Raw genomic sequence first — 27606 nt, forward strand, 5'->3', positions numbered from 1 at the left:
AGTCACTTGTACTTAAACAGAAGACAGTCATATTGCCTATTATGAGCAGGCGGTTTTTGGTTTACACTTCAATTTTTTTTTGTTTATTTTTTGTTTCTTGAGTGTTTAATTTACAAGGGGTTCTTAAAAGAAAGAAGGTTCCAAATGTTGACAAACGTTACATTCTCTAGTCTGTCTGGCTGGGGACTTGTTTACCACTGTGGACTTGCAGGACGCATACTTTCATGTTCCCATTCGTCCAGAGCACAGAAAGTATCTCTGCTTCTCTTTTCAAGGAAGTGTGTTCAGAGTGCTTGGACGCTATCCTGGCTCCCCTGTGGCTGCAGGCAATCAGAGTAATAAACTATTTTGACAACTGGTTGAGCTGGCTCACACGGCGGCTGTGACAAAGCATCTGGTCAGGCTGGCAGGCTATCCCTTGCTTATCATTTCCTCAGTGTTGGGTACATGGTTACTTATTAAATGAAAGATACATTTTTTTATTTCCTCCCCATTCTGTTTGCATAAATCCTTTCTACCATGGTAGCATGCTATATGAATTAAAGTATATGTAGTCCTCTAAAAAGTACGGTCAGACATACATAATCTTTGGTTCTCTGAGGATTTATATGAATTTATTCATCAAAGAAAAAAACATGCTGGCCCAGATGGGTTTGAACCTTTTCTTTTAAGACTTGCATCTGATTATATAGTCACACCTTTGATGTATTTATTTGACATTGCAAACCAAAAAACTTGCAAACAAACTTCTATGATTCTAGAAGGCAGCGTATGTAATTGCATTACTAAAAGGTGATGATACTACTAATTTAAATAATTTTAAAGTTGCAAATAATATAATTAAATGTCCTGATTAATTACTTTTTAATGGTGTTATTTTTTTAAATTAAATGAATGTTAATCTATGTAGTTCTATGTGAGTGATTGTTTCTGATAGTTAGATCTCTATTGAAAAATATTTTTAATCTCTGTCTTTCTGGTTAATACAGGTTAAATAAAATCTTTTAAAAAAATGTAAATTCCACTGTTTTTTCCACCTGCCAATGAGTTCAATCACAGTGATGTTGATGGTGTGTTATCGGTCGGTTTCTATTTCTTTATTTTCAAACTAAAACCTCCAAGTGGTCTGATAGTGTTATTATTAGAAAGCAGTTGTCAATATTGTTATTTTCTTCACAATTTAATTTCACCAAGCCATGTAAACTTTATTTCATTTATTATTCCGTTTCATTTTATTGATCCAGGATGAACTGAATGGGATGGACAAGAAACGTTCTTGCCCAGAATAAAGATGTAAGGAGCCATGTCTGGTGGATGAATTGGATTTATTTTAAGTTTAATTTCTTCATATAATAATTTTTTTTAAAAGATGATGATGCAAACAGATAAATTGTCTGGTGCTAGAAATACAATAGTTATAAGCAGTTTGTCAGCTGATGAAATGCACAATGAAGAATAAAATAAATTACGACAATTATGTTTCCAAAATTTATTTCCAAATTCACTTACAGCAACAATTATCAGTGTACACCAGTTATTATTAAAACACACAATAACGATATGGACACTCACAGTTGCAAAGCTAGAACTACATTAAACTCAGCAAAAAAACAAGGTTGAAACTACCTGCTAGAAATAATTTACAATCCAGAAAAGCCTCATGAATTAACTATTTCCAAACCAAATATATCAAAATTATTTTTTTAGATTCAATAAAAAAATAAAATTGAAAAAAAATGAAACAGTGAAGATATAGACAAACACAATAGTTTGTAAATATTTGGGAGTAACTGGGTTCTCTCAGTATTAAAATACAAATAATTAAGTGTGATATTTTGTGTTCTGAACTTGATGAGTGAAAAACATTTTAATTATTTAAAATTCGGAGGTTTCGTAACATTTTAATTATCGGTACATAGCTGGGTTTCAATAATGGAAAACTACTGCATAAAAAAACTAGAGGGGCTACTATTTGCTTGTGTGCAGACAACTTACCCACAAAACTGCAGGCCTGGTTCATGCATGCAAAGCTGTTTCATATGTAAGCATAAAACGATGTTCTAATGGCAGGGGTAGTGTTTTTAGGTAATGCAAAGTTAAAGAAATTCCCAAGTATTTTTTTTCCAGTTCAAACCTGAACCCAAGTCTCAGTGTGTCAGTATATTTCATTTACAAGCAGTGCCTATTTATTATATACCATCATAACAGGAAGCCACTGTGCTTTGTTGGTAAAGCAAAGCAGCTGATCCAATCTTTTCAGGTAATATGGGCTCAGATTAGAAGTAACCACCTGGAACTATTTATTTCAATCTTTCAAAGCAGACGTTAAGAGATAGAATTCATCAATTTACACTCACAGCTGGCAGCCCAAGATTGCAAAGAACTTTGACTTGCTGGTTTTTCATACACAATTTTAATCAATCAAAATGTATCACACTTTAATTTTAAATAAATATTTACTTTTTTGATATCAGTGCTTACAATTCATGAAAGCAGTTTCAATGGGTAGTGCGAAATCGATTAGTGCCATTTACCTTTTAACATTGATCATTTTCAACTTGCAGGAAAAGTAATGGCCGAGCACTTAGCAGCTAATAAAAGATTATGTATTCTGAACTATTTAAAAAAAAAAAATCTCACTGTATTCACAGCTCTTAAATAATAGCTGCTACAATCCCTGTACCGAGGAACAGTTTTTAAACTTCAAACTGATCTAATTAAGTGAACAGCAAATGTACAATCAGAATTTAAAAACACTACTGCCTAATGCAAATAAATGTACTGTTTGCTCCCTTGAGTTTTACACCGAATTTTTCATTTTGTCTGTAAAAATAAGAAAGTGCCTGTCATTATAAATAGTTTATTTTAGAAATGACTGACTAGGGTAGAAGATTTCTGTATAATTAATACAGCTATCTAAATTTATGTTAGCCACCGACAGTATCAAAACGGGCTAAAATTAACATTATGTTCATGAACACATAAACACAGATGTGGTGCGCAAATGAAATTACCCATCTCTCTCAAAGTCTCTCTTTATCATTTCCTATGTAAAACAGCATCTCTTGATCGAATATACTTTGAGAATCTTTTTTAAACCCCCATCTAAACCAAAATGGGATGGATTTTTTTAATTACTAAAAGTGCCATCCACTCTCAATTTTTAAAATAAAAATGTATATAAACATCACCCTATTTTGTATGTAAAGTTCATCATAAAGCAAACCTTAACACGTATTTGGCCAGCTCTGATGCTATATGTCAGAGAGGTAAATATTTTGAGGCGGCGGCCACTGAAAACGCCTAAAATGTTCCCTAAAACGTGTACAGAGAGTTACCTCTGTGCAATTCCTGGTAAACTTTTTATTATTAGCTCTATACAAACTTCCTTTTAAAATATTGACGGTAAACACAGGATTCTGTATTTCAAAGCACTGCCTACTATATTATGCACAGTACCAACAGGTGCAGTCCCTTTTTGAGAGGATAAAACAGGGTTATATAAGCCTGACAGCTGGCTTTTATTACAGTTTCTAAAAAAAAAAAAAGATTTTAATATTTACACGTAAAATGCACTTAGTTTGAATGATTTCCGATATTCATTTGGACTTTATTTTTTTTTGAGTTTTTTTTAATTGAGTTTTGAATTGAGAGCACTTATGATCCAGAGTAAGACATTAGTACAAAATCAGTTATATTGAAACTGTGATTTAACATCAGAACAAACTCACTAAAACGTTGCTCATTGTGCTGTTAGGCTTGAAAGACAACGCTGCACCTTAATCAGAAAATGTAAGTGTTTTCTGCACCACCAAAGAGGTTTTCTTTTGTATACGTTTGGAATTTACGATCTCTTTCTCTGGTAAACGACCAGCAAAACTAAAATTCTTTATGCATTTCTGTCACTTAATAAATCTACTGTCAACTGTTAAGTTAGTGTACCCCCAAAACGCCCTTCCTGTTGGTCCAACTGCTGATGTGCTATCCTGAAAGCTGAATAACAACAAGTTTAGTGCTGTGCACAGATTGAATTGAGTACAATCTTAACTTAAAGTGACATTACATGAACAGTGGATTTGGTGTTATTAATATCATACTGTACATGGCGGTCATAAGGGAAATTCATGAGATCCCAACAATTAAATTGACAAAAAGTAAAACAGTTTCATAAGAAAGCCTTTGGACTAAAACAGCCCCTATAATTACTATGTTGCCTGACAAATAAATAAAATTAAAAAAACATTTCATTTCAAAATTTGGAGGTAAACTGCCCTATTGGAAATATAATTTATAAAGTTAAATCTTCTTCACCACTCTAAGAGATGTTACAAACTGGGCTGTTTTCCTGACATAAAAGAAAGACATTTTTGAAATGTTTGAAATCAATAAAATGCGTGAAATGTGTTAAATGTCCTTTTTTATATGCTGAGACGCCCACATACATTAGCATTGAAATATATCAAATGCAAGAGAGTTTCTTCAAAGAATGTTGTAACCTAACCTCTATATAAGGTCAATGACACTACACAAATTTACAGGTTTTAAATTACAGTACTGTATTTTTAATCCTGTCTAAATTTCTTGCCACAAACTGAACTGCAAAAGAATGGCAAAAGGCAAGCTGACGGTAACCACATAGACATCCTGCGCAAGACTAAAAGAAAGGAAGGAGAGGTAACATTTCTCCCAGAGAAAGCAGAGAGGGATGGGGATCACAAGCCCTGCTTAGCCAGGGAAGCTGAGACCTCGTCAGCGAGTGTGGCGAGCTGCGGAGAATCTATCATGTTGATGCTGCCAGTGGAGGAAACGTTGCTAAGGCGACAGGAGGAGCCGTCTGGAGAGGCAGTGGGTGATTTGTAGACTATTTCAGCTCCGTGGTCAGTGCGGGCTTTGGCTGTTTCGCGGAAGGACAGCTTGTGAGTTTCAATCTGTCAAGAGAGAGACATTTTATATAATAATTAATGACTTTTATACTTTGGGGCTGTTATTTTTCAAGACTCCAACAAACAATTTCTAATTAGCAGAGATTTCAATTTTGAAAACAATAGGCAAACCGTTCCCATTTACAACATGTAAAATATCCCCAAAATTAAAGTCACTCAGGTTTTTAAAAACAATAAAACATTTTATAGCCTGTTAATTGCAACCAACCATGCAAAGTACTAAGAATCCACGACCCACTGTCTGACGCCTGCAAGAAATTGTGCCATCAGATGCCCAAACCAAGTTTCCTCCAAATTAGATAAATGGTTTCCAGATATATTAGAAGTGTGACATTGTTCTATTATCAATCACACTATCTCATTCTACATTTCAATAAAAGTTAGCAAGTCTTGTAGTAAAACTTAAGAGGAAAATGTTGGTAAATGGCATATTATGAAATTATTCACGTTATAAAAAAAAGAAAACAGGTTCATTAACCTGGTAGTGCCCACATTGTCCAACCACTACTGAGAAACAGTTTCTAATACAGTGCCGTGGAATTGAACAGAAATGCTTCTCCTTGAGTTAATCCTGTATCTTAGGAAATTTGTTCCAAGCTTGCTTTTCCCAGCCTGAGGTTAGAAGTCACGGTATGCCTTGAAGATATCAAAAGGGATTTATATATTGAACCTGCACGTCAAACATACTTTTTGCAATAAAGAAAGATTTTTTAAATAGAAAAAAGGATACCACATTAGACTCAGAATATGAAAGGAGATTTTATACAAAACTAGATTAGACTCTTTTTTTCGTCTGCGCACTTATATGATATTAATCTGGTTTCATCACATCTTAGGGGTGTTTTTATTTAATTGGGCCAATTCTGTCTCGAAGCATGTTGATCCAGTGAGGAAGATTATTTTATGTCTGAAATCTGACTTTAAGTAAGTTTGGCCAGTAGACCACAACGTAATACAATTAGCATGGGGCATCTTTGCTGGCAGTTTCAAGAGGCAAAAAAAAAAAAAAAAAAAGGGACGAGGTGTAAGAACCTTGTACTGCTGAGGCCGGCGCCATGTTTAATACAAATCTGTCTTCCCATTTTTACTTTTTACGAAAGCCATCGTCGTTACAGAGCTATTGTTGTCAGTTTGCATGGTCCAATAAATGTTTACTTTCTCATTCTCTGTGACCGAGTGAGTTTAAAATGAAAATCTGAAAGTAGAGAATAAAGCAGGTACAAGTGCGGGTAACACACAAGAGAATGGAAAGGAAGGTAGGGAGCGAGGCAGCTACAATTGCTCAGGAAACGATTGCTGTCCGGCACAATCGGATTAGGCCTTGAAGCTAGATACCCTTTCCGGGACCTGCTCTAGACTCAATATAAAATGTAGCAAGACCAAAAAAAAAAAAAAAAAAAAAAACGAGATGTGCAAAAGCACACAGCAAATAAAAAGCAGATTTTAAATGTGAAGCTGAAAACCAACGATACAATCACTAAATGGAAAGTTTGAAGCATTCCAGTTAGCTATGAGCTTACTGTACTTTTGCCCACCTCAACGTTTTCTCTCAAGCTCTAATGTTATTCAGTAAATCCTGGCATGACTCAAAGCTGTTATCCAATGTGAGGATTATCCCCAATATTGTACTGTACAAATAATCAATATATGTCCTTAGTACTAATAAATCAAAGAACAGAAAATATGTAGTCTGCAATGTCCAAAAACTGTTAATACAGCCAAATCTGAAAATTTTAAAAAATCAAATATTCGCTTTATGAACACATCATTTTTCTTTGTTATTCTTAATAAACCCCCTTTCAGAAGCTATTAAAGCACATTTTAACCAACATGATTGCAGTAAAGAATGAAGAAACCAGCAAGTCAAGATACTGGTGGCATCACAGAACCTGACAGAAAGGACAGACATAACAGAAGCAGAGAAGTTTTTAAGACATCAATAATATAATAACATGTCAATCTTCTAACATAAGATTAGATCTGTAAATTGTATCATGGCAAATAATATATTAAGGTTTGAAATATTACATGTAGGTGCATAAAGCTGTGAATTCGTTCATTCTTTTAATCAAGCTTTCTTTAATTATTGGAAATAAGGCTTGTTTACATACTTTGTCTATTTTTTAATATAGTATAATAAATTATAAAATATTTTCAAAGCATTTTACCCCAGGTTTTTTTTTTTTTTTTTTTTTTTTTTTTTTTTTAAAGATAATCAGTTTACCAACTTGACAATAAATTTTTAACTGTTAAATTTTAGTTATTATTATTATTATTATTATTATTATTATTATTATTAAATATAAAAAAAAAAAATATATAGGCGCAAATCCGCGCAAACCTTTATTGCTGGAGTAAAAAGCTTTGGAAATAGACCCTATTTTTTTTTTTTTTTTTTTTATATCGTAATCTGATTGCTAACTGAAAATCTATTTTACCCTTTTCTGTCCTCCACCCGGAACATGCCCGATGTTATCGAGAGATCCGATCTTTGATTGGACCTTAAAATCCAGCTTCTCTTTTTTGATCTCCACAATGCCACCCCCTGGTTAAAAAAGGTAACACAGTATAACGTTAACCCTTGAAAAAAGACTTTTCTAGCCTTTTGTCAAAATTGTGGCAATAAAATGACTTATGTAGAATTGATATAACAAATAAGGTCATTCTGCCTGAAAGAGGTCAACCAAGGCCAGATGGGACCCACATCAAAAGTCCAAGGAAACAGCGTCTGTTATCTCGTTGCTAGAATTGCATCAATCCACCTCTCTTGGAAGACTGGTTCCACCCGAAACAAAGGATTTCATTTAAAAGCTGCCATTCTAGAGATTTTTCTTATCCGGTTCCTCAAAATAATTCCAAAACGTGGCTTTGCCTCCTTTTGTTTAGATGCAATTTTATTAAAAAATATATAACAAACGTCAGAAGAAATGCTTTTCTTACCCTGCGCGGACTGAATTATATCCCGCCCACTACAGCATGAACCCACACAGTGCACCAATGAAGCGCCAGATCGACAGAGAATAAAACCCGCCAGTCAATCCTTCTATTGCACCAATTAGAAAAACTACCTTGAGGCAACTGTCAAAGCCCTTCCTTTTGTAATATCCCTTACTGTGGAACCACAGCAGTCAGCTATGAGACAGACTGCTGTATAGGATGATCAATTACTATAATTAATACATAAAAAAATATGGTTTGGTGAAATGTGTCACGTGATGGTTATACACCTAGCATATTATTCAACGTAACTATTTCTTTAGAGTTTATACCTTTAAACGTTTAACATTCCCATCCCTACAAAAAATTTATAAAATTGCCATTAATACCACTTTTCCATCTGTGAAAACCCACATCTATAACACTGCCTGTGGGTCATTTAGAGGTCTTTAAATGTCTGTTTATGCCAGGGCTGGTCCTATTTCTGTAAAATGAAAGCAGTGGCAATATTCTGATCTTTCACAATTTACTTCACGTGAATTGACTCCAGTGCATATTGTCTACAAAGGACCAGCTGTTTTCTATTAGAAATGATTCTACTGGATTGACTGTATATGTACTGTATGCTTATGGTTTACCTGTTGAAGTTATAGTAATGAAGAATAGGGTGGCTTTGGGTATTGCTTTTTGAATTCATCTGAACAATTTAAGCAGCTGAGTGTCTTTTCAAGGTCAATAGTTTTATCTTGTTTTTGGGAAACGAATACAAAAAGGGACATTGTTAAGTTTTGTTTCCAAGGGGGTTTCCCACTATCATGAGGGCTACATTTAGGGTTTTAAAATAAATCTGGAAGCTATTAGTCTATGCATTCTATTATTTACAACATAAGCTATTTCAATACCTGGTTTGTGACGGATGTTGTCCTTGGAGCCACATTTTGATGACACATTAGAGACATCGATCTTTTTGTGGACTATTTGAACCTGAAAAAGAAAATCCAGTTTTAAAAATGATCTTCATGTGCTCCATGATGCACATCCAGGCACTGCTGCAGCAATAAATATGTGCCAACACCATGACTGTTTCCAAAGTTCCACATAAGATTGTGGTAAAAAAAAAAAAAAAAGGTAAGCTTCAGTTTTCCCTTACAGTAACACCTTTCTTTTAAAAAAAAAAAAAGCAAAGAAAGCGCAGTAACACTTATTGTATTGAATACGGTAAATTGTTATTCGTGGTACACACGATTATTGAAGGATTTGGTGACTTTTAAATGTACAATACTAAATGGTATGCCATTTAAAAGGATTTGCATAGCCACTTTAAGGTGATAATATTTTCAGCCTTTTTATAATTTCAGTCAGTGTCACACAAGCAATTACTAAATATTACCCCCTTTTTCATGGAGGCAGTGGACCTTATTTCACAAGCGGAATACTGAATCAAAAACTAATAACGATATTTAAAAATGAACATTTTCCTTTCGTGTTTTGTTTGTTTATTCTTATTCTAATGTGATATTTGAAGAAGACACTTCTTGCAGGGACTATAGCCTGGAGGTCGCTGGTTCGAGTTCAGGCTATTTTACTGCCGACTGTGGACGGGTGTTCCCAGGGGGAGGCACACAACTGGCCGAGAGCCGCCTGAGTGGGGGAGGGATTAGGTCGGCCGGGATGTCCTTGGCTCAAAGCGCACCAGCGACCCCTGTGGACTGGCCAGGCACGCGTGGGCCTGCCTGTAAGTAGCTGCATGTCCTCCGACGCTGTATCTCTGAGGCGGCCAGCCTTGAATATAGAATTCATTTCCATTTTGAACAGCTTCAATCAACCACAGGAATATGGTGCTTGAGAAAGAGGAAAACACCATTAATTTTGTTAATCTTACCTTCCCACCTCCTGGCTTGTGTTTAATGTTATCAATAGATCCGATTTTGGATCTCACGTTTTTCAGATCCGGCATCGGGGCCAGGGGCTCGGGGGTCCTGTTTTTGATGGAGGCCGGGGATTTAGGCGGAGTGCGCACCACGGCTACCTTCTTCACCTCCTTGGTGGCCTCTCCCGGCGGCAGGTGGGAACGGCTGGAAGGAGACTTGCTTGGGCTGCTGTATCCACTGCGCTCAGGGGTCCTTGGGGAATCTTTTTGGCAAAAGAGCCATAAATACAAGGGAGGTAAATAACATACCACCACCAAGAATTTACTGACACACGTGTGTAGAACAGAACCTTATACAACCAATGTGCTGTTTCATCAAAATCAGTTTCCAAGATAGAGCCTCCTTCGGTCTATCCAATCACTATAATTACATGGTAGGTCATTATCACAACAACTTCGGCTCTGAACTTCAAATCATTAATCGCCCTGCTCTATTACAAACCTAAACTAGGCATAAGTAAGGTTAACAAGAAAGTTCATACCAAGTGAGATGCAGTTTTTATGTTATAACTACTGCTTCTGCTTTTTCTGTGTTTTACCCTGACTTTTAAGAATTCAAATGACACCTGTTAGCCATTAAATTACTTTTTTTTTCTGTAAAACAACCAAATTGGCCAAGCCTTAATTTTTCACTTACAAGCAGAATGTACAAAAGAGTTTGCAAGGTTAATAAGCAACTAATCTTTACTAACGCTCCACTTAAAAATAAAGTATTTCATGCTGGACACACTTTATTACAATCGTTATGATTAATTGTCTTTACTATTAATAAAGAAGTGTTGCTTCTGCTTTGAAATTAAAAAGTAAAACTTCTGATTTAAAAGTCCATTTAGGTATGAATTGAATTTTTAAAGGAGAGGAGAAAAGTCTGGGCAAAACACTGAAAATCAGAAGCCCTTTTGCACAACGTCAACCACATATTCATTCCTTTATATGTAGGCTTCCTAAGAAAAAGGTAGTGGAGTTCTTTACCTCTATCAGGTTTTCCACTCCCCGATTTTCTCTCATCTGTCTTAGAAGCTAAAATATAATAATAAATCAAATTAAAAAACAAATATTACATAAAGGAAAAGAAAAATATAAACACATAAACGCACACTATTACTTGATCTTACCAGAAGCAGCAGAGGGTCCTCTTAGCGCTGCGGTATGAGGTGTTTTGGAAGAGATTCTGCTTCCACTCGCTGGCACTCTAGCACCACCTGGTGCCCTGGAGGCCGGGCTCTTCAGACCGCTCCTCTCCTCCCCTCCCTGCGTCTAATACAATCACTGCTGTCACAGTACAACAATAACACAGCCACCTGCAAGTGTGACATGTGTTACAAGTACTATCCCCTATGCCACAGTAATTACATAAGAAATCCAGCAATTCTGTGAACTGTGTAATCTTGTGATCATGGAGACTGTGTTCTCTGTTTAATCCATTAACCACCAAAGCAAAATGCTAAGTGTATATTTTATTAAAGCCACCTGCACTCCTCCTCAACCTTAAAATATGATTGTAGTTATTATTCTATATGTGACTGTGACAATATAAAAGACAAGGGGATAATTCTGTGTAAATGGGCTATCACTCCTAAAAGTGGGGGAGAGAAACAAGCAGAAGCCATCTAGTGGCAACTAAAGGAACAGAGGGCTTGTTTTCATAAAGCATTAGCTTGTTGGTAAATGTATAGGACTGCAATGCATTGACCGGCATGCTAATGCTGTATGCCAGCACTACTTACCCTTGCCTTCACCTCTTTGGATCCTGCACTGGTGGCTTTAGCAGTGAATGAAGAGGAAGCAGGTGTGGACGAAGCCGGGCTGGAGGTTTTGTTCAAAGGGGTTATTGTGACTGAGGAGGGTTGTTTTGGGGTGAAGGTGGCTCTAGCTTTAGCAGAAAATGGCGCGGGGGTCTTTTGCGTTTAAAAAAAAAAAATCTAAATAAATACAAAATAAAAAGGCCAAAAACATAAAGCAAACAACTTATTGAACTAAATTAAATTAAATCAAACAAACGATATGCTGCTAAAATTAATACAGGGAAACTCTGCTGGGCTTTTTGGTAAGAGTTGCCAATAAAAATGAGAAAATTCATTTATATAATTCTAAAATCATGATATACTTTTTTGTTGCTTTAGTGGGCAGTTTCTAACAATTTCAAATACAAACTTCACAAAGAAAATGCTCTGAAAAAAACGAATAACTGAAGAAAGCAGATGTATTCCAAGCAAAATGATTCAGAATGAATGTCAGCAGTGAGCAAGTATTGCATAGTTTCAGTGGATATAAACTTTAAATCTCTCTTTATTTACAAGTTTGGTTCTTGAAGTAAAGACATATAGTAACTGCAATTCTAAAGCTGACTAAAGCACTACTATGGAGAACATCCTCTCAAAAATATACTTTCCATGCTGTTACTGCCTAGATTCTGGAATTTAAAATAGAATCATAAACATGACTCTTACACTTATAGTAGAGATCAAGTAAATTGCAAATGTACTAGTATTGTAACCAGTTTTATGAAGTGAAACGCTAATAATTAAATATTTAAGAGTGAATTATTTTTACCCAGTATACATCTCTAGCCAAGGTCACATACCTTTCCTATTTTATCAGCAGCCGCTGATTGTTCTTTGTCAGTTTCAACCTTAGCAATACCTACAATGGAAGGAAGCAAAAATGAAATGATTTACTTTTTTTCATTTTATTAAAAAACTTGATAAAAAAAAAATTTCAGAATAGCAACAAATAAATAAGTAAAATTAAGCACAACTAAGACGCAGAGTATTTGTTGTACCCATGCCCTAGATATTACAAGTAGGTTAATAAACAATTTAAGCCATCATACACCTCGCAAGCATGTGGCTGAAATAGTAGAAACAGAATTCAAGTGTCTAATATCATGTGTTTTGGGACCTTGGATTTTACTGAGTAAAAAATACTGCCCTGTTTTATGGCACCATTCAATATGCAAACCAACATAAGGGCAACTCACTACTGCCTTAGCAAAAGTGTCAAACGGTTCTAAAACCCCTTCACTTAGGGAGATATGCTTCCCTAACCCTTCAAGTCCCCCCCTTTTTTTTTTTGCTAAACAAGTTGCACACTACTGCTCTACAGCATCCTGACAGGAGACTGAATAACCTGGTTGTGTTCGTGATTTGTTTTGGTTCAAACCTTTTCTTTTGTGCTCTGTGAGCAAAGTGTTTTGTTTTTGTTTAAATATTTGTTTTATAATTTTATAAATAAACGGTGCACCACGCATCTTTTTGCACTGCAGTACCTTGTGCATGTCATTCTTCCTGCATCTGGCCTGACGTTACAGCAACGCCAGCCTGTCACAGTCTGCCTCAGAGATGTAAAAGTTTGCGGTCTTTGATAGACGCGGTGGGATTTTTGAGATCTACTGTTGCTCAAGACGAGAACTTGAATCAAACCCCCCCCCCTCCTCTACATACTGTACTAGAGTACATTAACCTCTCAAACATTGCCACAAGTTAATTGTACATGGTCAAGTACTACTAAATAACATAAAGTATTCTAATTCAAGTATCCACACAACTTTACATTAAATTGTAGAAAGAGACGCCTGGCCTGCCTGTTTGAACTGTGTCTCAGTGGTCCTTTATTTTAGTGCAGTAGTTCCAACATACAAATAAAAACTGTACTAAACAAACAGCCATTCGGTCCAAAAGCTTACAGAACAATTTCAATAGAAAAAAGCCTTCCACCTGTGGGAAGATTGGGGAATGGGGTCCACCAGTCTGTCATAATTGCAACTTTTTCTCCCTTTTGAAAGTTTATGAACAGCTTCGGCACGATTTTCTTGAAGTTTTTCCAGGGTCGCTGTTATTGTTTTATGGGTCGGCGCAGTATTAGGATAATCTTACATCAATTTCAAAACTGCTGCATTCATGATTCACACGCACTGTCCTCATAGGGGATAACGTGATCACGCCCTGTTTGGCCAAATCTATAGCAAATGTTATGGATGTTTGCTTTTTATTGCAATCAGTAGCTCAGTCCACAATAATTCTGAATGTTTTCGTTACAAACGGTGAAGCATTGATTTTGTGGTACGGCAATTTTATTTGGCATAATTATTTACATACCACGGTTTTCTCATCCGGTTCCTCAAAATACTTCCAAACGTGGCTTCCTTTGTTTAGAGATTTAAATATAGGACAAACTCAGAAAGAAATGCTGGTCATTAACGGTATTTAACACCGCTGTGGAATTGATACCATACCACGCCTACTACAGGTATGAACACACATGTGCACCAATGAAGCGCCACATTGACCGAGAATAAAACCCGCCCCAGTGTCAATCTTTCTGTTGCACCAATTAGAAAAGCTACTTGGAGGCAATTACCAAAACCCTTCGTTTTTATAACACTTGCCCTTACTCTCATATGCGATGGACTACTGACGATAAATTACTAAAACGATTTGGTAGTGGATTTTAATGCAACAACTTTTGTTTAAGTAGGTATTATACAAATGTGAGTGACATTTAATGTGTGATTTATAGTATTCACACATTTTCAAACAATTTCTGTTAACAGAAAAAAACAAAACAAAAAAAAAAAACAACATCTGACAGTGCGTGAATGCTTGAACCTACAAAAGTTTTGAATGCTGTCAGTCACCAAGAGAACATGCAGTACTGTACGTACAGCATTCCAGATCTCGCTTACCTTTCATTTGACCATCCCCTGATCCCAGGTGTGTTGCAACGGGTATCCCGTTCTCCTTGACCTCCACCCTGGGGGGAACAGCATTCTGGAGGGGAGCATACCCCGCCTGCCCCGGGACCTCCTTTGGGACTGCCTCTGCTGGGGCTGCTCTCATGGATTCTCCTGAGTTGAACTGTGGAGACTGGTTCTCGGGGACAGCTGCATTCATTGTGAAGTCCTGGTGTTGCTGAGCCATGATGGCAGGACAATAGCCTGAAAGTAAACAAACAAACAAAAAAAAAAAACACTTTTAAAAAGAGACACAAATACGTAAATGTGGCTAAATCACTTCCCCTGTAACTGCCTTTTTAGCCTGTCATCAGCATTCAGTCTTAAAAAAAGTATCATTACAAACCTATCAGAGGATGTGTCTTTACTATCAACTTCTCCCAACGAGTACCAAATTAAAAGTAAGTATTTCCACATTTGAACATGCAGTATACTGTCGCTTTAAATTACCAAGGTAGATTAAAAATGACCGTGTTTATCAGCATGTCTGAGCTCTGCTGTACAGTAGGGTTGTCAAAAATACTGACACTGATACAACCGCGATACCAAATTTCAAAAACGGTTCTGGGTTCATTGCTCAATTTGCAGATGACACAAAAACAGCAGGAGTGGCAAACACCTAAAAAAACAAACAAAAAAAAACTGTGCACTGAAATGGTATTCTGAAGACATGTCCTGCCCCGTTATAGAGCGCCTGCCCCATCATTAACACATTCGCCAAAGCGATTCTGATGACTGTGCAGCGGGGTCCCAAATAGACAATTGAGCACTGTGTTAAGACCCACTGAAACCAGGTTTATTTAGTGGTGCAATCAGGACCTTTAACAACTGAACACACTATAAAAAGCAAAGTAGTCCTGTGTGTGTTTGGACTGACACAGAAAGAGGAAATCAAAGAAAGAAAAGTAAAGGAAAAGAATGACTGGGGTGAGTGAAGGGTATTTTTCTCAAGAAATATCCACATTCTAATGATTTTAAAACAAATTAGTAGCCATCAAACAACATCAATAATAGGAATTATCAAGAAAGTTTGTTTGGACAAAAAAAAAAAGCAACCCCTGGTTACCTCAATCAAAAAGCATCTTGAAAAGGAAGCATTTTTATCATGGGTGTGTTTCAAGCGATGCAGAATTCTTTATAATTTAGTTTATGAAAAGAAAACATGCACTTTTGCATCGAAATCAAAATGCAAATATAATCTTCGGTCAGGCAACGGATTTTTTTTTTTTGGTTTAAAATGTTCCACTGTCGAGACAAACAACAAAGGAACACAAGGATGTGTATTCTGCACAAACGTGAAAGGGTGGCGGTCTGCCATGAAGCCGCAGAATTGAAACAAAAAAAGGTAATGTTGCAAATACGGCTCTTCCCTCCCATGCACGTCGATACACACAAATAGCTGTAAGAACCTGTGGAAAATGGCAAAAAAAATAATACAAATTCTCCCTGAAAACAATTTGGGTATACATTATTCTATTATACTAACCAGTCTTTATACATTAAAATATATATTACATCATGTGTTACTTAAACAATTAATTCTGCAGAATTGATATCTGTCTTTTAAATCTTAAGGAAAAAAAAAGCACGAAGCAGCAAACATCAAACATCCACTATCTAGCTACCGTAGCGCCGCTGCAAAGCATGCATCAGCACCATGCATCACGGAAAGCAGTATCATTCAAACAAAACATCTTCCAAAAACAAATGCATGGTAAAAGCCACAATATGCATGGTGGACGGGCGTTTCTACCGTTTGTGCACATGAATTGCGACACTATATTTTCACAAATTCACAACCATTCGCACAAGGTCCAGAATATAATAAAAACATTTGCTCCAGGCAGTACGACACAATCTCAACAAAGCCAAACGGTTCCTCTTTTCTCTTTCATTGATCCGCCTGTGCATTCTTATCAATTCTCATTCAAATACCTGCGTATGTACCATTTGAATATGTTAATTATAGTAATATGTTAATAATTCAAACATAAATACATGAGTTGTTGTTCTGGCCTGTAACTAATACATACCCCGTAATGATTTTAATTCTGCGACCCCCAAAAAATAACTTGAACATCAAACAGAAGTAAATAACTGTGGCGATTTATAAAATTGTTTACACACATAAATATTTCTTGTCGAGGGGGCGTATGCAATATTTCCGTTTTGTTCACATTATCTCAGTCAATGCAGGCAGGCCCAGCCTCTCCCACCCAGCGAATAAAAACAGCATACCAACCCGACGACAAACGCACACGTCGATTTCAAATCCTGTCAAAACTCATGCAAACAAAACAAAACACAAAAACTGGCAATTACTTGAGTGCAAGAACTTGTCTGTTAGGTACATGCTAATTAGGTTCAGTTTGGGTTTTATGTCAAATGTGAAGTCATTTCGTTTACCTGTGTGTGGCAGACACTGTGCAACCGATTGCTGCAGTTCGATTAGAGTCCTCTAGGGGAGGGGGCGCTGTGGAGCAAATTCTGAAATTGTGCACATAGTACTAAATCTATAACAAAAACATTGTCAGTGTTTTACGATGGCTTCATTTCTGCCCCTGTGACAGAGACAAAATGCTGACTGGAGGAACAGGTGCAATCGTTAACAAGGGGACGTGATTGATAGTATATAAGGGGATGTAACGAGGTGATCTGTTCCTTTGTTATGGTTAGCACTAACCGGAAGGAGACCCATATTGTAATTATTTGTTTTGTTGTGTCTAAAAACCGTTTGTTTTTAGATGGCTAACACGATTCTGAGCTGTTGCTGAAGGCCAGCTCCAAACCCAGGCAACACTGCACTTGTGTCACGACTAACTGTATTTGCACCATGAGCACTATAGCACTCACCCCTCCTCCATGTCTGGCTCATCATGAACGCTTTCTTCATTTTCCTCCTCTGCTCTGATTCGTCACGTTGAGAAAAATCACGTCACTTTCAGGCTCCTCAAGAATTCTCGCTCAACTTTCAGGAAAGCTGACGTTATCTCCGTCTTTGCCTCTCACGTCTTTTGACTTCCTAGCTCTCACAGAAACACCAACCAGGGGGGTGGGGGGGTGGGAGGTAGGGGTCAGTCACGGATAAAGTAGAATGCCTGTGACAGGCACACACGTACTGGGCAGCCAGTGAGGTTGTCTGTCCATCACCCACCAGGACTGCCTCTCTGTGGACTGCTCATGTGTGGGTATTGCAGGAGAGAAATTACAATTTTTATAAAGAATGTGTCCCTTGTTTGGCTGTATTTATTGCAGTGTAGGAGAAAATGTATTTCTGTCATGACTTCTCCCAGTTCACAGTGACCACATAGCCTCTTGTCTCTGGGTAGCCAGGACTGCCTGTGTCGTCCTGTTTCGATGGCCAGGCGGTGGTCACTCAGTCTGTACTTGGTCAGGATCTGCCTCTGCTTTGTGTCTTTCACCTTGACCAGGTATTCTGCCAGAGTAAAATCTCTTTTTAGGGTCCAATAGCATTCAAGTTTGTTTTGTGTTTTCGATTCCTCTCTCTATGTCCCTTCCTACTCTCCGTGTCCCTCTGGATGGGGTGGGGGAACAGGACTTCTCTCTCCCTCCCTGTTCTTTTCTGTCCCACCTCCTCTCTCCTCTCTCCCTGTTAACCCCCTCTGTCACCCTCCCTCTCCCCCTGTCTTCTTTTCTGCTGATCTTTCGCACCTCCCCTCTATCACTCCATCTCCCAACTCTCTGTAGACGCGGCTATCTCCACCCTGTTCTCCTCTCTCACCTCCTGTCTTGACTCACTTTGCCCCCTCACCACTCGACCAACCCGCCCCTCCCTGCCCCAGCCCTGACTCGCCCGTGCTTCGCTCAGCTCATACCGAACTGTGCTCTCCTGAAAAGAAATGGAAGGAAACCAATCTCCCTGCTGCCTTGGAACTCTATTGCTTGCTCCTCTTCATTCGCCTCTTCATTCACCTCTGCCAAATATGCTCCTACTTCCACTGTATTAGGAGGCAGTGTATTCCAGTGGTTAAAGTCCAGGGCTTCTAACCAGAAGGGCACTGGTTCAAATCCTATGTCTGCCACTGACTGACTCACTATGTGACCTTGAGCAAGTCACTTAACCTCCTTGTGCTCTATCCTGTGGATGAGATGTTAAATCAATGTCCTATTGTAAGTGACTCTGTATATAATGCTCTTATTGAAATCCTTCTCATCCATTTATCGTACTTACCAAATGCTCTTACTGGATGTTACTCATATAGCAGATATATTTTACTGTAAGTTAACTGCTCTTATTCGCAGTCACTCTTAAAGTTAATTATAATTGTATTATTTATTTTGCTCTTATTTGAATTTGATCTTACTGTACTTTACAACTACTCTTTTCTGTAATGTGATATTCTATAATGTGATCATTTGCTAGATTATCATTTGCAATATCATACTTTGTACTGTGATACTTTGTACAACTGTAAGTCAACCTGGGTAAGGGAATCTGCCAAGAAATAAATAATAATAAAAAACATACACTGTTTTGTAAATGTTAATTGCACTGCTAAGAGTCTAAATAAAGGTGCTACACATCCTTTCTTACAATATCATTAACAATATGTTTGTAATAACAAATAGAATGACTAATGAATCTACTACAACTCTGTGGAAGCTCACAGGCTCAAATCCTGGTCGCTCTGAGTTGTCGATGATGGCAGGCGGACCCACAGGGTAAGGAAATCCTCTCGGGATGGTTTGCCTTACCATGCCACAGTGACCCCTACTGGTCAGCCACCAGATGGGACCAAGCAGAACCTGTCAAGCTGAACGTTACATACTGAATGAATCAGCCGTGACCTCAAACACACAGCTTTAGATGCACCCCTAGCCAAATGATTGCCAGTCCTGTACATTACTGGGTATGTCATGTACAATGCATTGTATATATACTGAATATTTCCACATTAACACTAGAGGGTGCTAGTGGTATATCTATGACGTACATTCTCCTTCCCTTTGTATAGTTATTAAGATGCTCCTTCTGCTGAGCAGATTTAGTTCCCACTTCAGTCAAATTTGTCATCCATGAATAATGCATGTATGTTTTCTGAGAAGATATTCAATCAATTGTAAACTCATAGTATTCCCGATTCCAAGTCAGCCACAGGGATCTTCGTCTACTGTTTTCATTAAGTTGCTCTAGGAATTATGTTTGTCTCAAGTTGTTAAAATGGAGCAGAGCACAGCTAATCAACTGACTGCATTGCTGTGCAAGAAATAAATAAACCACTATTACAAACCATGTGCCTTATTCATTAACCCAGGGTTCAAAATGTCAGGGTTGTCGTAATGTTATAAAGTATTCTTCATTACAAATCAGCCTCTCATAAATATACAGAAGAAATTAATGGCAGCTTCAATGCCAAAAGCCAAGCGGGTACACACAACATGTTATTATACTGTCATCCATGGCATTATAAATGAGCTGCCACGCAATTCCCTTGTGTTGAATTTATACGACAGCTAATTTGGATACCAGCATCCTTGCACTACATAGCTGTGCATTACAGGCACTTATAAAATATAACGCTGCTGTATTCTACATTGCATACTGTATACATACTATGGCAGGCAATTAGAACTGGCCCAGGTACCGGCATCTTTAGACAAGACCTGTAGATAAAAAAAAACACACAATATCTCAGTTCTTACAATGCGTGAACAAAATTAATTGAAACTCAGGTGAATTATAACACCACTGTACTGTGAGGTAAGTGATTGAGATGATTAGCTCATTTTTCCTATGTTTTATCATTAATTATTTTTCTCCAGCACTCTTGAGGTGTACCATGTATGCAATAGCTATACAAATGATACTGAATAACAGCTCTCCTAGTATAGCTATACACATCCAAGACTGAAACTGAAAACCCCGCTATTCATTTATACAATTATAGTGTACCAAAATCTACTTTTGTGGGTTTGTTTGTTTTTTAACAGGTTTTAATAACTTAGTGGTACCATCTTAAGAAACCAAATACAATACAGCACATCACACAAATATTACAGTAATTACATATAGTGCTGTAGAGCTAACATATGGTACGTTTTAATGGTGTAATTATCAATTCATTATATTTTCTGCACTTAAGGGTAGAATCAGTAAAAAGCCTCTTTATGACTAGTTTTCCCTACTCTATATGAGGCTTGACAATTACATTCATGCCAAAGACTACACCAGTGCATTAATATATGAGAAAATATTTGTTTTTGTTAAAATACTACTGAGAGACAGATAATTCCCGATGGCAGTGCAATGGTCCTGTACTAAGAGACAAGGCAATGGCAGCTACAACGGGTTACGAGCAATTGGTAAAATGGTATCAAAGTGATTCCTATAGGATTTTTTACATACTGGTACCAGTCATGGAATGAACAAATGAACACAGATACTCCACTATTGTGCCATTGAACAGTATCAGATCCTGTCCTATGCTATATCAGGACCACTGTGCTATATTTGTTCCAAACCCATTGTGTTGCCAGTGCAAGTGATGCTGTAGTCTGCTAATGGTTCTTCAGGGTGAAACCACTTTTCTGAAGAGGCAGCCTATTGTAGAGAAGTAAAAACGGATACAGTATGTTTCAAATCCTTAGCACTACATTTAACAGAGGGCTTAGATGAGGAAAGGGGTCATCATACCAACACCAATTGACGAAGGTTAGTTATTAGCAAAGAGTTAAGGGCAAATGAAGGTTAATATGCATGCCTTGCTGATCCTGAAAGCAAAGGCAATGTTATGCTAAAGGAAACTGCTTTGTGAAAACTGTTTACAGACAGAAGAGATTTCATTAAGACATATGAACTCTGCAATGCATACACACTAATTATGTTGTCCATCAATGCAGCATGCGAGGGAGCATGTCAAGTAAACTACCCAGCAGACTTTTGTAACATATTCAAGTTGCCCTCCCAATCGTAAAGATAACAGATCTGACAGCCCTTGACTGAGGAAGGATTAATAGTGCTATTTTGCAATAACAACTTCCTAAAAGTTACATAACACTGTATAACTACATGTTCAGAATACCTTTAAAAACCAACAATATCAATATTGCTGTAACATTGGTTAAGAATTGATTCAGCTCAACCGCCAAAATGGGAAGGCTGCCTTCAACATCAAATCACATGAAAAACCATGCCGAAGCACGAGTCTCATCACTGTGACACCAGGAGCACAATTCCAGTATAACTGGTTTTAGCGAGCATAATTTACCACGGACCTAAAGAAGCGACTGTTTTAAGACGTCACAGACAATCTGATGTGCTTTATTGTTAGGATGTGGAAACTCACCAATTTCATGAAGTTATCTTAATTATTGATAAAAACAAAGAAACAAAAACAAAACAAAAAGATACACTAAAATACACCCATGCAAAATTACATACTGCAGTATAACAACTATAAATTGTAATAATGCAGTAGCTTTTACACTTAAAAAGCAAAGTACAAAATAATGTAGTACCGTCCAAACGTGGAGCACATTATTTTTTTCATAGGGTAACCCAGCTTACTTCTGCTTTTACTTAAGTAATACATACATTGATGTAACTTCAAGTTAAATCAAACGACATCATCACGTTATCCCCAGTGCTAACCTAGCTGGCAAATCCTAATATCTTAAAACAGTCTCTGCTGCCTTGCTGCCGCTCGAGCCGATCAGAAGTGTCTGAAAGCTTGAGCGAAGTGATGATTCTTCTACCTGAAGTAATTCTCAGGTTTCACTCAAACATCCTTGCGTCAGCAACAGCTGCCCTGGAGAAGGGACTGGCGGGGACTACTCGGATAAACACTCCTTAGTAAAAGACTTGAAGGAAGAGTGAAAGTGTCTGACTATAACTTGGTTGTTTGGATTTAAAGTTTGTTTGTGCAAGGTAAAAAAAAAAACCAAAACAAATAACGTTTTTTTTTGTGTGTGTGTGTGGAATGGTGCGTGTTAATGCTTGTGTTTTGAAATGTTATTGTTAACTTTGAAGACTGAAACGTTTTGCTGTTAAAAAAATATCTGTGGTGAATAATATTGCTGGTATATCTATAATTTTTAAAGTTAGTTATCAATGGCATACATTTGTTTTTTGGTGTTTTTTTTCCCCCCACCAAAACATTAATTGAAGTCTTGCGTTCTCGGCTCGCTTTCTGTGTTGGTATTAATGCGTTAGATTTGTGTATGTTCTATAACTAAAATGACACTTGACAGACATTTGATACGAGTCATATGTGCCCACTTTGCAGTGTCTTCGAAATGCTTGAATGTCTTCCTTGTGGAGTAATACATGGCACACACAAGGAACCAGACTTTCTGAAACTATATTGGGGTATACTGGCCAGTATATAAATCAACTGGGGTTATTTATTTATCACAATAATTTAAAAACACACTGTATATTAGAAAAATGTGATAGTGTTCCTTATTGAATAATGCTATGTTTTCTATTTTGTTTTTTGCTATGATACTATAAGGATGATAATATACGTTTTCCTGTTTACAATCTATCAGCAATACTGTTGGGATTGTGTGCATTGGTGTTTTGGTATTTGATTGGTATGGTGAGAGAATGACTACTAGTTTGTAGCAAACCAAGTTTTAATGCCAAAACATGCTGGTTTGAATGCGATTCTGAAACTATTACCGTGTGTATCTTGCAAAGCTCAATAGTTAACCTGATCATCTGTAGTGGTATTTAGATCAAGTTCACTGCAATAATCCCATTGTGAAGCCAATGCAATATCTTTACACTGCTTATATTTTGTATTGTTTAACTTGCTTAGCTAACTGAACTGTCTGTCATTGTAACATACAGTGCAGTTGACTGCAGCATTTCAGAGTCACACTGAAATATTACAGTCAGGGTGAACTGTATATTTCTTCACCAAGGACATCAAGTCATGATATCCAGAACCAGACAGTTGTCATAGCGGCGAGTTTTTCTTTGGTCTTTATTTATCAGTGTAGGGCCAGAAAGTGGTGTGTACATCGTCAGAAACCAAAACTTGACATGTGTAACATCAAAAAATGATACGCTGAAAATTGAAGTTTTACAGTAGACCAATTTTATAAGCATACATTATATATTATATATATGTAATAACAAAGCCAACCCTTGTTAGTACAGATACCATCGTAGAAGTTGTGCTTCTTCAAATTATATTTTCAAGACACCAAAATGTCAAAAAATGCCGTAGTATATGTTTATTGTTTACAAGAAATCAAATAAACAAAACAAAACAAAACAAAACAAAACCGAGCCCTTCCTCGGGCCCTAAACTAAACAGTTAGAATACTTTCTAAACAGAGACAGACTAAACCTGTTTATCCAAATTAACACGCAAGTTACCTTTTCAGTCGTTTCCTTACACACTGATTCGCTTTCTCCGTCTCTTTTGCCCACTAATTGAGCACTGCGCCTCTTTCAAAGCCCCCAGCAATGATCAGTTTCAATTTTTTAATTAAACAATTCATTTAATCATTCATTGTGATTTCGCAATTTTTCATTGGTCCAAACAATTTAACAGCAAATGCTGGAGTCTGTCTTCTGTGTAAATAAATATAAATCTATAACGAAGGGGCAACAATATTTAGGGAAATAGGACAACATTTTTTTTATGCTGGACTTTTTGGATAATAATAATAATAATAATAATAATAATAATAATAATAATAATAATAATAATAATAATAATGCAGTAATTGTATCAATTAAATATGTGATTAAAACCAAGATTCACAAAAATAAAAATATGTAATTGCAAGATTAATCACAGTTAATTTCGCAGAAGGATGGATTCAGAAGGATTCAATACAAAACAATGTCTTTATTTGTTCAAAAACGTGGTCGTAAAACAGACAGACAAACAACCAAGGTGTTTCGACACCTAACGTGTCTTTGTCATGTTCACATTAATGTGAATTAGAGGTTGGCTTTGCATCCATACCAATCACTTTAACAGTTAATTAGGTATCTTATATGTGTCTCAATTAGAATTGTTCATTTAATTGGTGACCTTTTGCTAATGTCAGTATTCCGTTTTTATATTGATGGCTGTAGGCCACACATGATTGATGGACTGTACAAATGACAAGTTATCTTTTGAAGTTTGGGATAATGAACCTGCTAATATCAAGTTTGTCCAATAAAATAATAGTACTCTTCATATACAGGTTATTTAATTGCTTATGAAATAACTAAATTAACTAATACCCATCAGATCATTGATTGTTTGCCTAACTGATCGGTATACATGAATCTATGTAGTCGCTTAAATTATTAAAGACGGCTTGTCATTTGATTGTTCAAGTGCAATTAACTTGTCAATATTGAAATAGCTGACTGATTTTTTAGATTTTCTTATATAATGATTCTTAAATGTTTTATTGACTAAATTCATGTGTATGTAGTTACCATGGTTTCTCAGGGTTTGGTGAGGGCCCTATGTGCTATCATTGAGAGGAGGCTGTGTGGTGCAGTAGTTAAAGAACCAGGCTTGTAATTAATAGATCATCATTTCAAATCCTAGCTCAGTCACTAGTTCATTGTTTGACCCTCAGCAAGTCGTGTTTTTAAACAAATAAAGAGATTTTTTTGATGAATAGAAATGAGCAGGAAATATATATATATATATATATATATATATATATATATATATACACAGTTTGGGTAGCTAGGGTAGAATGATTGACAAGCTGAACATTTCAGGTCTACCCCCAAAGATAATTAGCAGAGTAGCTGGATGATTTAAACACAGAGTTGATATGTAATATACTTGTTGCACTGGCACAAAACCAAACCAGTTGGTTTGGTTAAATATTCATATCATTGTGTGGAAAGAAATACTATTTTCAGTCAGGTCTGTAGGGTTGGAAAAAAAATCACCTGCCATAACATTGTCAATAAGGTCTAAAACTGGAATGGCTTGGCTCTGCAATGTGTTTACATTGCTCTGGAGGAATATGTGAACATTATTTAAAGAATGAGTAACCTTGTTACTGTCCATTTACCTTTGTATAACATTTGCAATCATTTTTATGCCCCTTTCACACCGGCATGCTCTACCCGGGTCGTAACCTACTCGGATCAGGACCCGGTGTCATGTGGGTCGGCTACGTGATTTCACAATGCTTTTGATAAAGCAGGGTTGACCTGGGTGACAGACACAAGTAAACAATGTGTGTGTCAGTGCCCCGGAAGCAGCTTGTTACGGACGCTTACATCCAACATTCTCTGGAATGTCTCTTCATCCCTGCTGCAATCTGGCTCATGGTGTGTCTCAAGTGACAAGAATATGTCTAAACAGAATAAACAAAAAACTGTCCTTGCAGGCGTGACTGTTTGTTATTGTATCAGCTCATGAATGGCTGTGGGTTGCTGGGACCCGGGTAAACCCGAGTACAACCCAGGTATGTGGTTTCACACTACGCAGGATTGTCACCCGGGTGCAGACCCGGGTAGTAATGCCAGTGTGAAAGAGGCTCTAGTTGTTCTAAATACATTTCCACAATACTGTGTTCTCAATTTTTTTTATAAGGCTGTGTAAGGAGCTGCTCTCCAATTTTAGTTGCATGCCTTGTTTTGCTGTCAATCCACTTGTCTGCACTAGATGGTGCTGGAGTTAACTAACAAAATGACAATTTGGCTGATCTCGCCTATATTACAGATCTCTATGGCAGGCCACTAGCACTAGCACTAGCACTAATACTCTTTTGTATTTGTAATGGATCTAATGGAATTTAACGAATTTCAGCAGTTTCAACCAGGAAACATTTAAGGGGGGGACAGTATTTCTTTGGGGGTAGACCTGGAATGTTCAGCTTGTCAATCATTCTACCCTAGCTACTCAAACTGACGTTGCCATACTTTGTTTGTCTTTAGTTCATATTTTTATGTATTTTACTCTGTTACCCATGGCAACAAAGGAAAATCAATAACCCAAGAGTTTTACTCTGCCTCTCTGGACTAGCATTAAAGTACTTGAGTGCTATATTTTCATAAGAGTTGCCAAAATGAACCGCGTCTGACTAGCACACTGTCGTTTTCATGAATAATGTATAAATGTTTGTTTGTGCGCTTAGGGTTTTGGGGGAAACATTAAGTGTAGAGGTTAAGAAAGCTGCATCTGTCACTGTGATAGCAACATTCTCACCTGACCCACAGCAGCCCCTGTGTGCTTGGGATATTTATAGCTGATGGCTTCATTCAGACCTTCAGGGATGCTGTATATACTTACACCTACTTGTTTAGATATATACACAGTGTGCTGGTTTGTGCAGCTAGGTAACAGAATAAAAGTGTGAGAAGCCACCCAGTATAACACCAACCACAGTGGAACTGTCTGCTCGTGTGGGCTGGGGCATATTATCATGATAAGCAGAACTATCTTTTTCCCAGTGATGTCATTGCTGATAAAAAAAAAAAATAAAAAAATGAAATTAGACCAGCCAGCTGAGTTGCTTAAGTAATTTGACAAATGTTATGAAACTTAAAAATTAAGAATCTGAATTACAAATTATTAACACAAAATAGTAGTGTTCTTTACATAGCTGTGGAGGTGAGAATGATAAGTTTTTAAAAAGAAAAAAGTTGCTTCGGTACTCCAAAAGTGTAATATTGCACACTCCAGCACCATTTGAACTGAGGGTTTTTAACCATTTTGGGGGAAATAAAAATTCAACTTTCAGTCACAAAACTAGTAACAACCAACTAAACAGAAGGGACATTAAGGGGTTTTGCTGAGGTATGTGTGTGTAGTTTTCTTTTTTTTATTTTACATTTCTGTGTGAAGACTAGTGCCCTAGTTACAAAGTGATTCAGAATCCGCTAGTAAAATATGTTATTAACTGTTCATAGATATACATTTGCATGACTGACAAACTACCTAAAAAGAGTGAAAAGTGGAACTGATAAATACCTGAATAACCAAATGGTACTAGATCACCTTAGGTCATGATTTATCTTTTATTTGTTTTAAAACACTTACATATTAAACAATATGGAGTTAATGGAGTTAGAGAAGTTGCCCTGTCAAAACTTAAAAAAAAACACTATGCATTATACA

General features: G+C 36.9%; 2 protein-coding genes across 6 annotated transcripts in view; one reads left to right on the forward strand and one right to left on the reverse strand.

Annotated features, from left to right (window-relative positions):
* Nucleotides 1–1321: 1321 nt before the first annotated feature.
* Nucleotides 1322–17268, reverse strand: LOC121301706 (microtubule-associated protein tau-like). 5 transcript variants are annotated; one of them, XM_041231286.1, is made up of 10 exons: nt 16949–17262; nt 14495–14746; nt 12395–12453; nt 11538–11708; nt 10926–11067; nt 10783–10830; nt 9763–10013; nt 8783–8864; nt 7382–7488; nt 1322–4928 (listed from the first exon to the last, which is right to left on the reverse strand). In XM_041231286.1, the coding sequence occupies exons 2-10, from the start codon at nt 14727–14729 to the stop codon at nt 4713–4715; spliced, it is 1311 nt and encodes a 436-aa protein (XP_041087220.1). In that variant the 5' UTR covers nt 14730–14746; nt 16949–17262; the 3' UTR covers nt 1322–4712. The 5 variants fall into 5 exon arrangements, with proteins under 5 accessions (XP_041087220.1, XP_041087221.1, XP_041087223.1 ...); XM_041231287.1 differs by lacking the exon at nt 16949–17262 and adding an exon at nt 16576–16783; XM_041231289.1 differs by lacking the exon at nt 11538–11708 and having other exon boundaries at nt 1323–4928; nt 10926–11061; nt 16949–17258.
* Nucleotides 17269–22357: 5089 nt separating this feature from the next.
* LOC121301950 (sodium channel protein type 4 subunit alpha B-like) overlaps nt 22358–27606 on the forward strand; it is a 57411-nt gene continuing 52162 nt past the window's right edge. The window contains exon 1 of the mRNA XM_041231687.1: nt 22358–22430. The gene's annotated coding sequence lies outside the window, so the exon portion shown is untranslated. The remainder of the gene's footprint in view (nt 22431–27606) is intronic.

This window comes from Polyodon spathula, chromosome 28 (genome assembly GCF_017654505.1).
Source record: "Polyodon spathula isolate WHYD16114869_AA chromosome 28, ASM1765450v1, whole genome shotgun sequence".
Taxonomy (NCBI): domain Eukaryota; kingdom Metazoa; phylum Chordata; class Actinopteri; order Acipenseriformes; family Polyodontidae; genus Polyodon; species Polyodon spathula.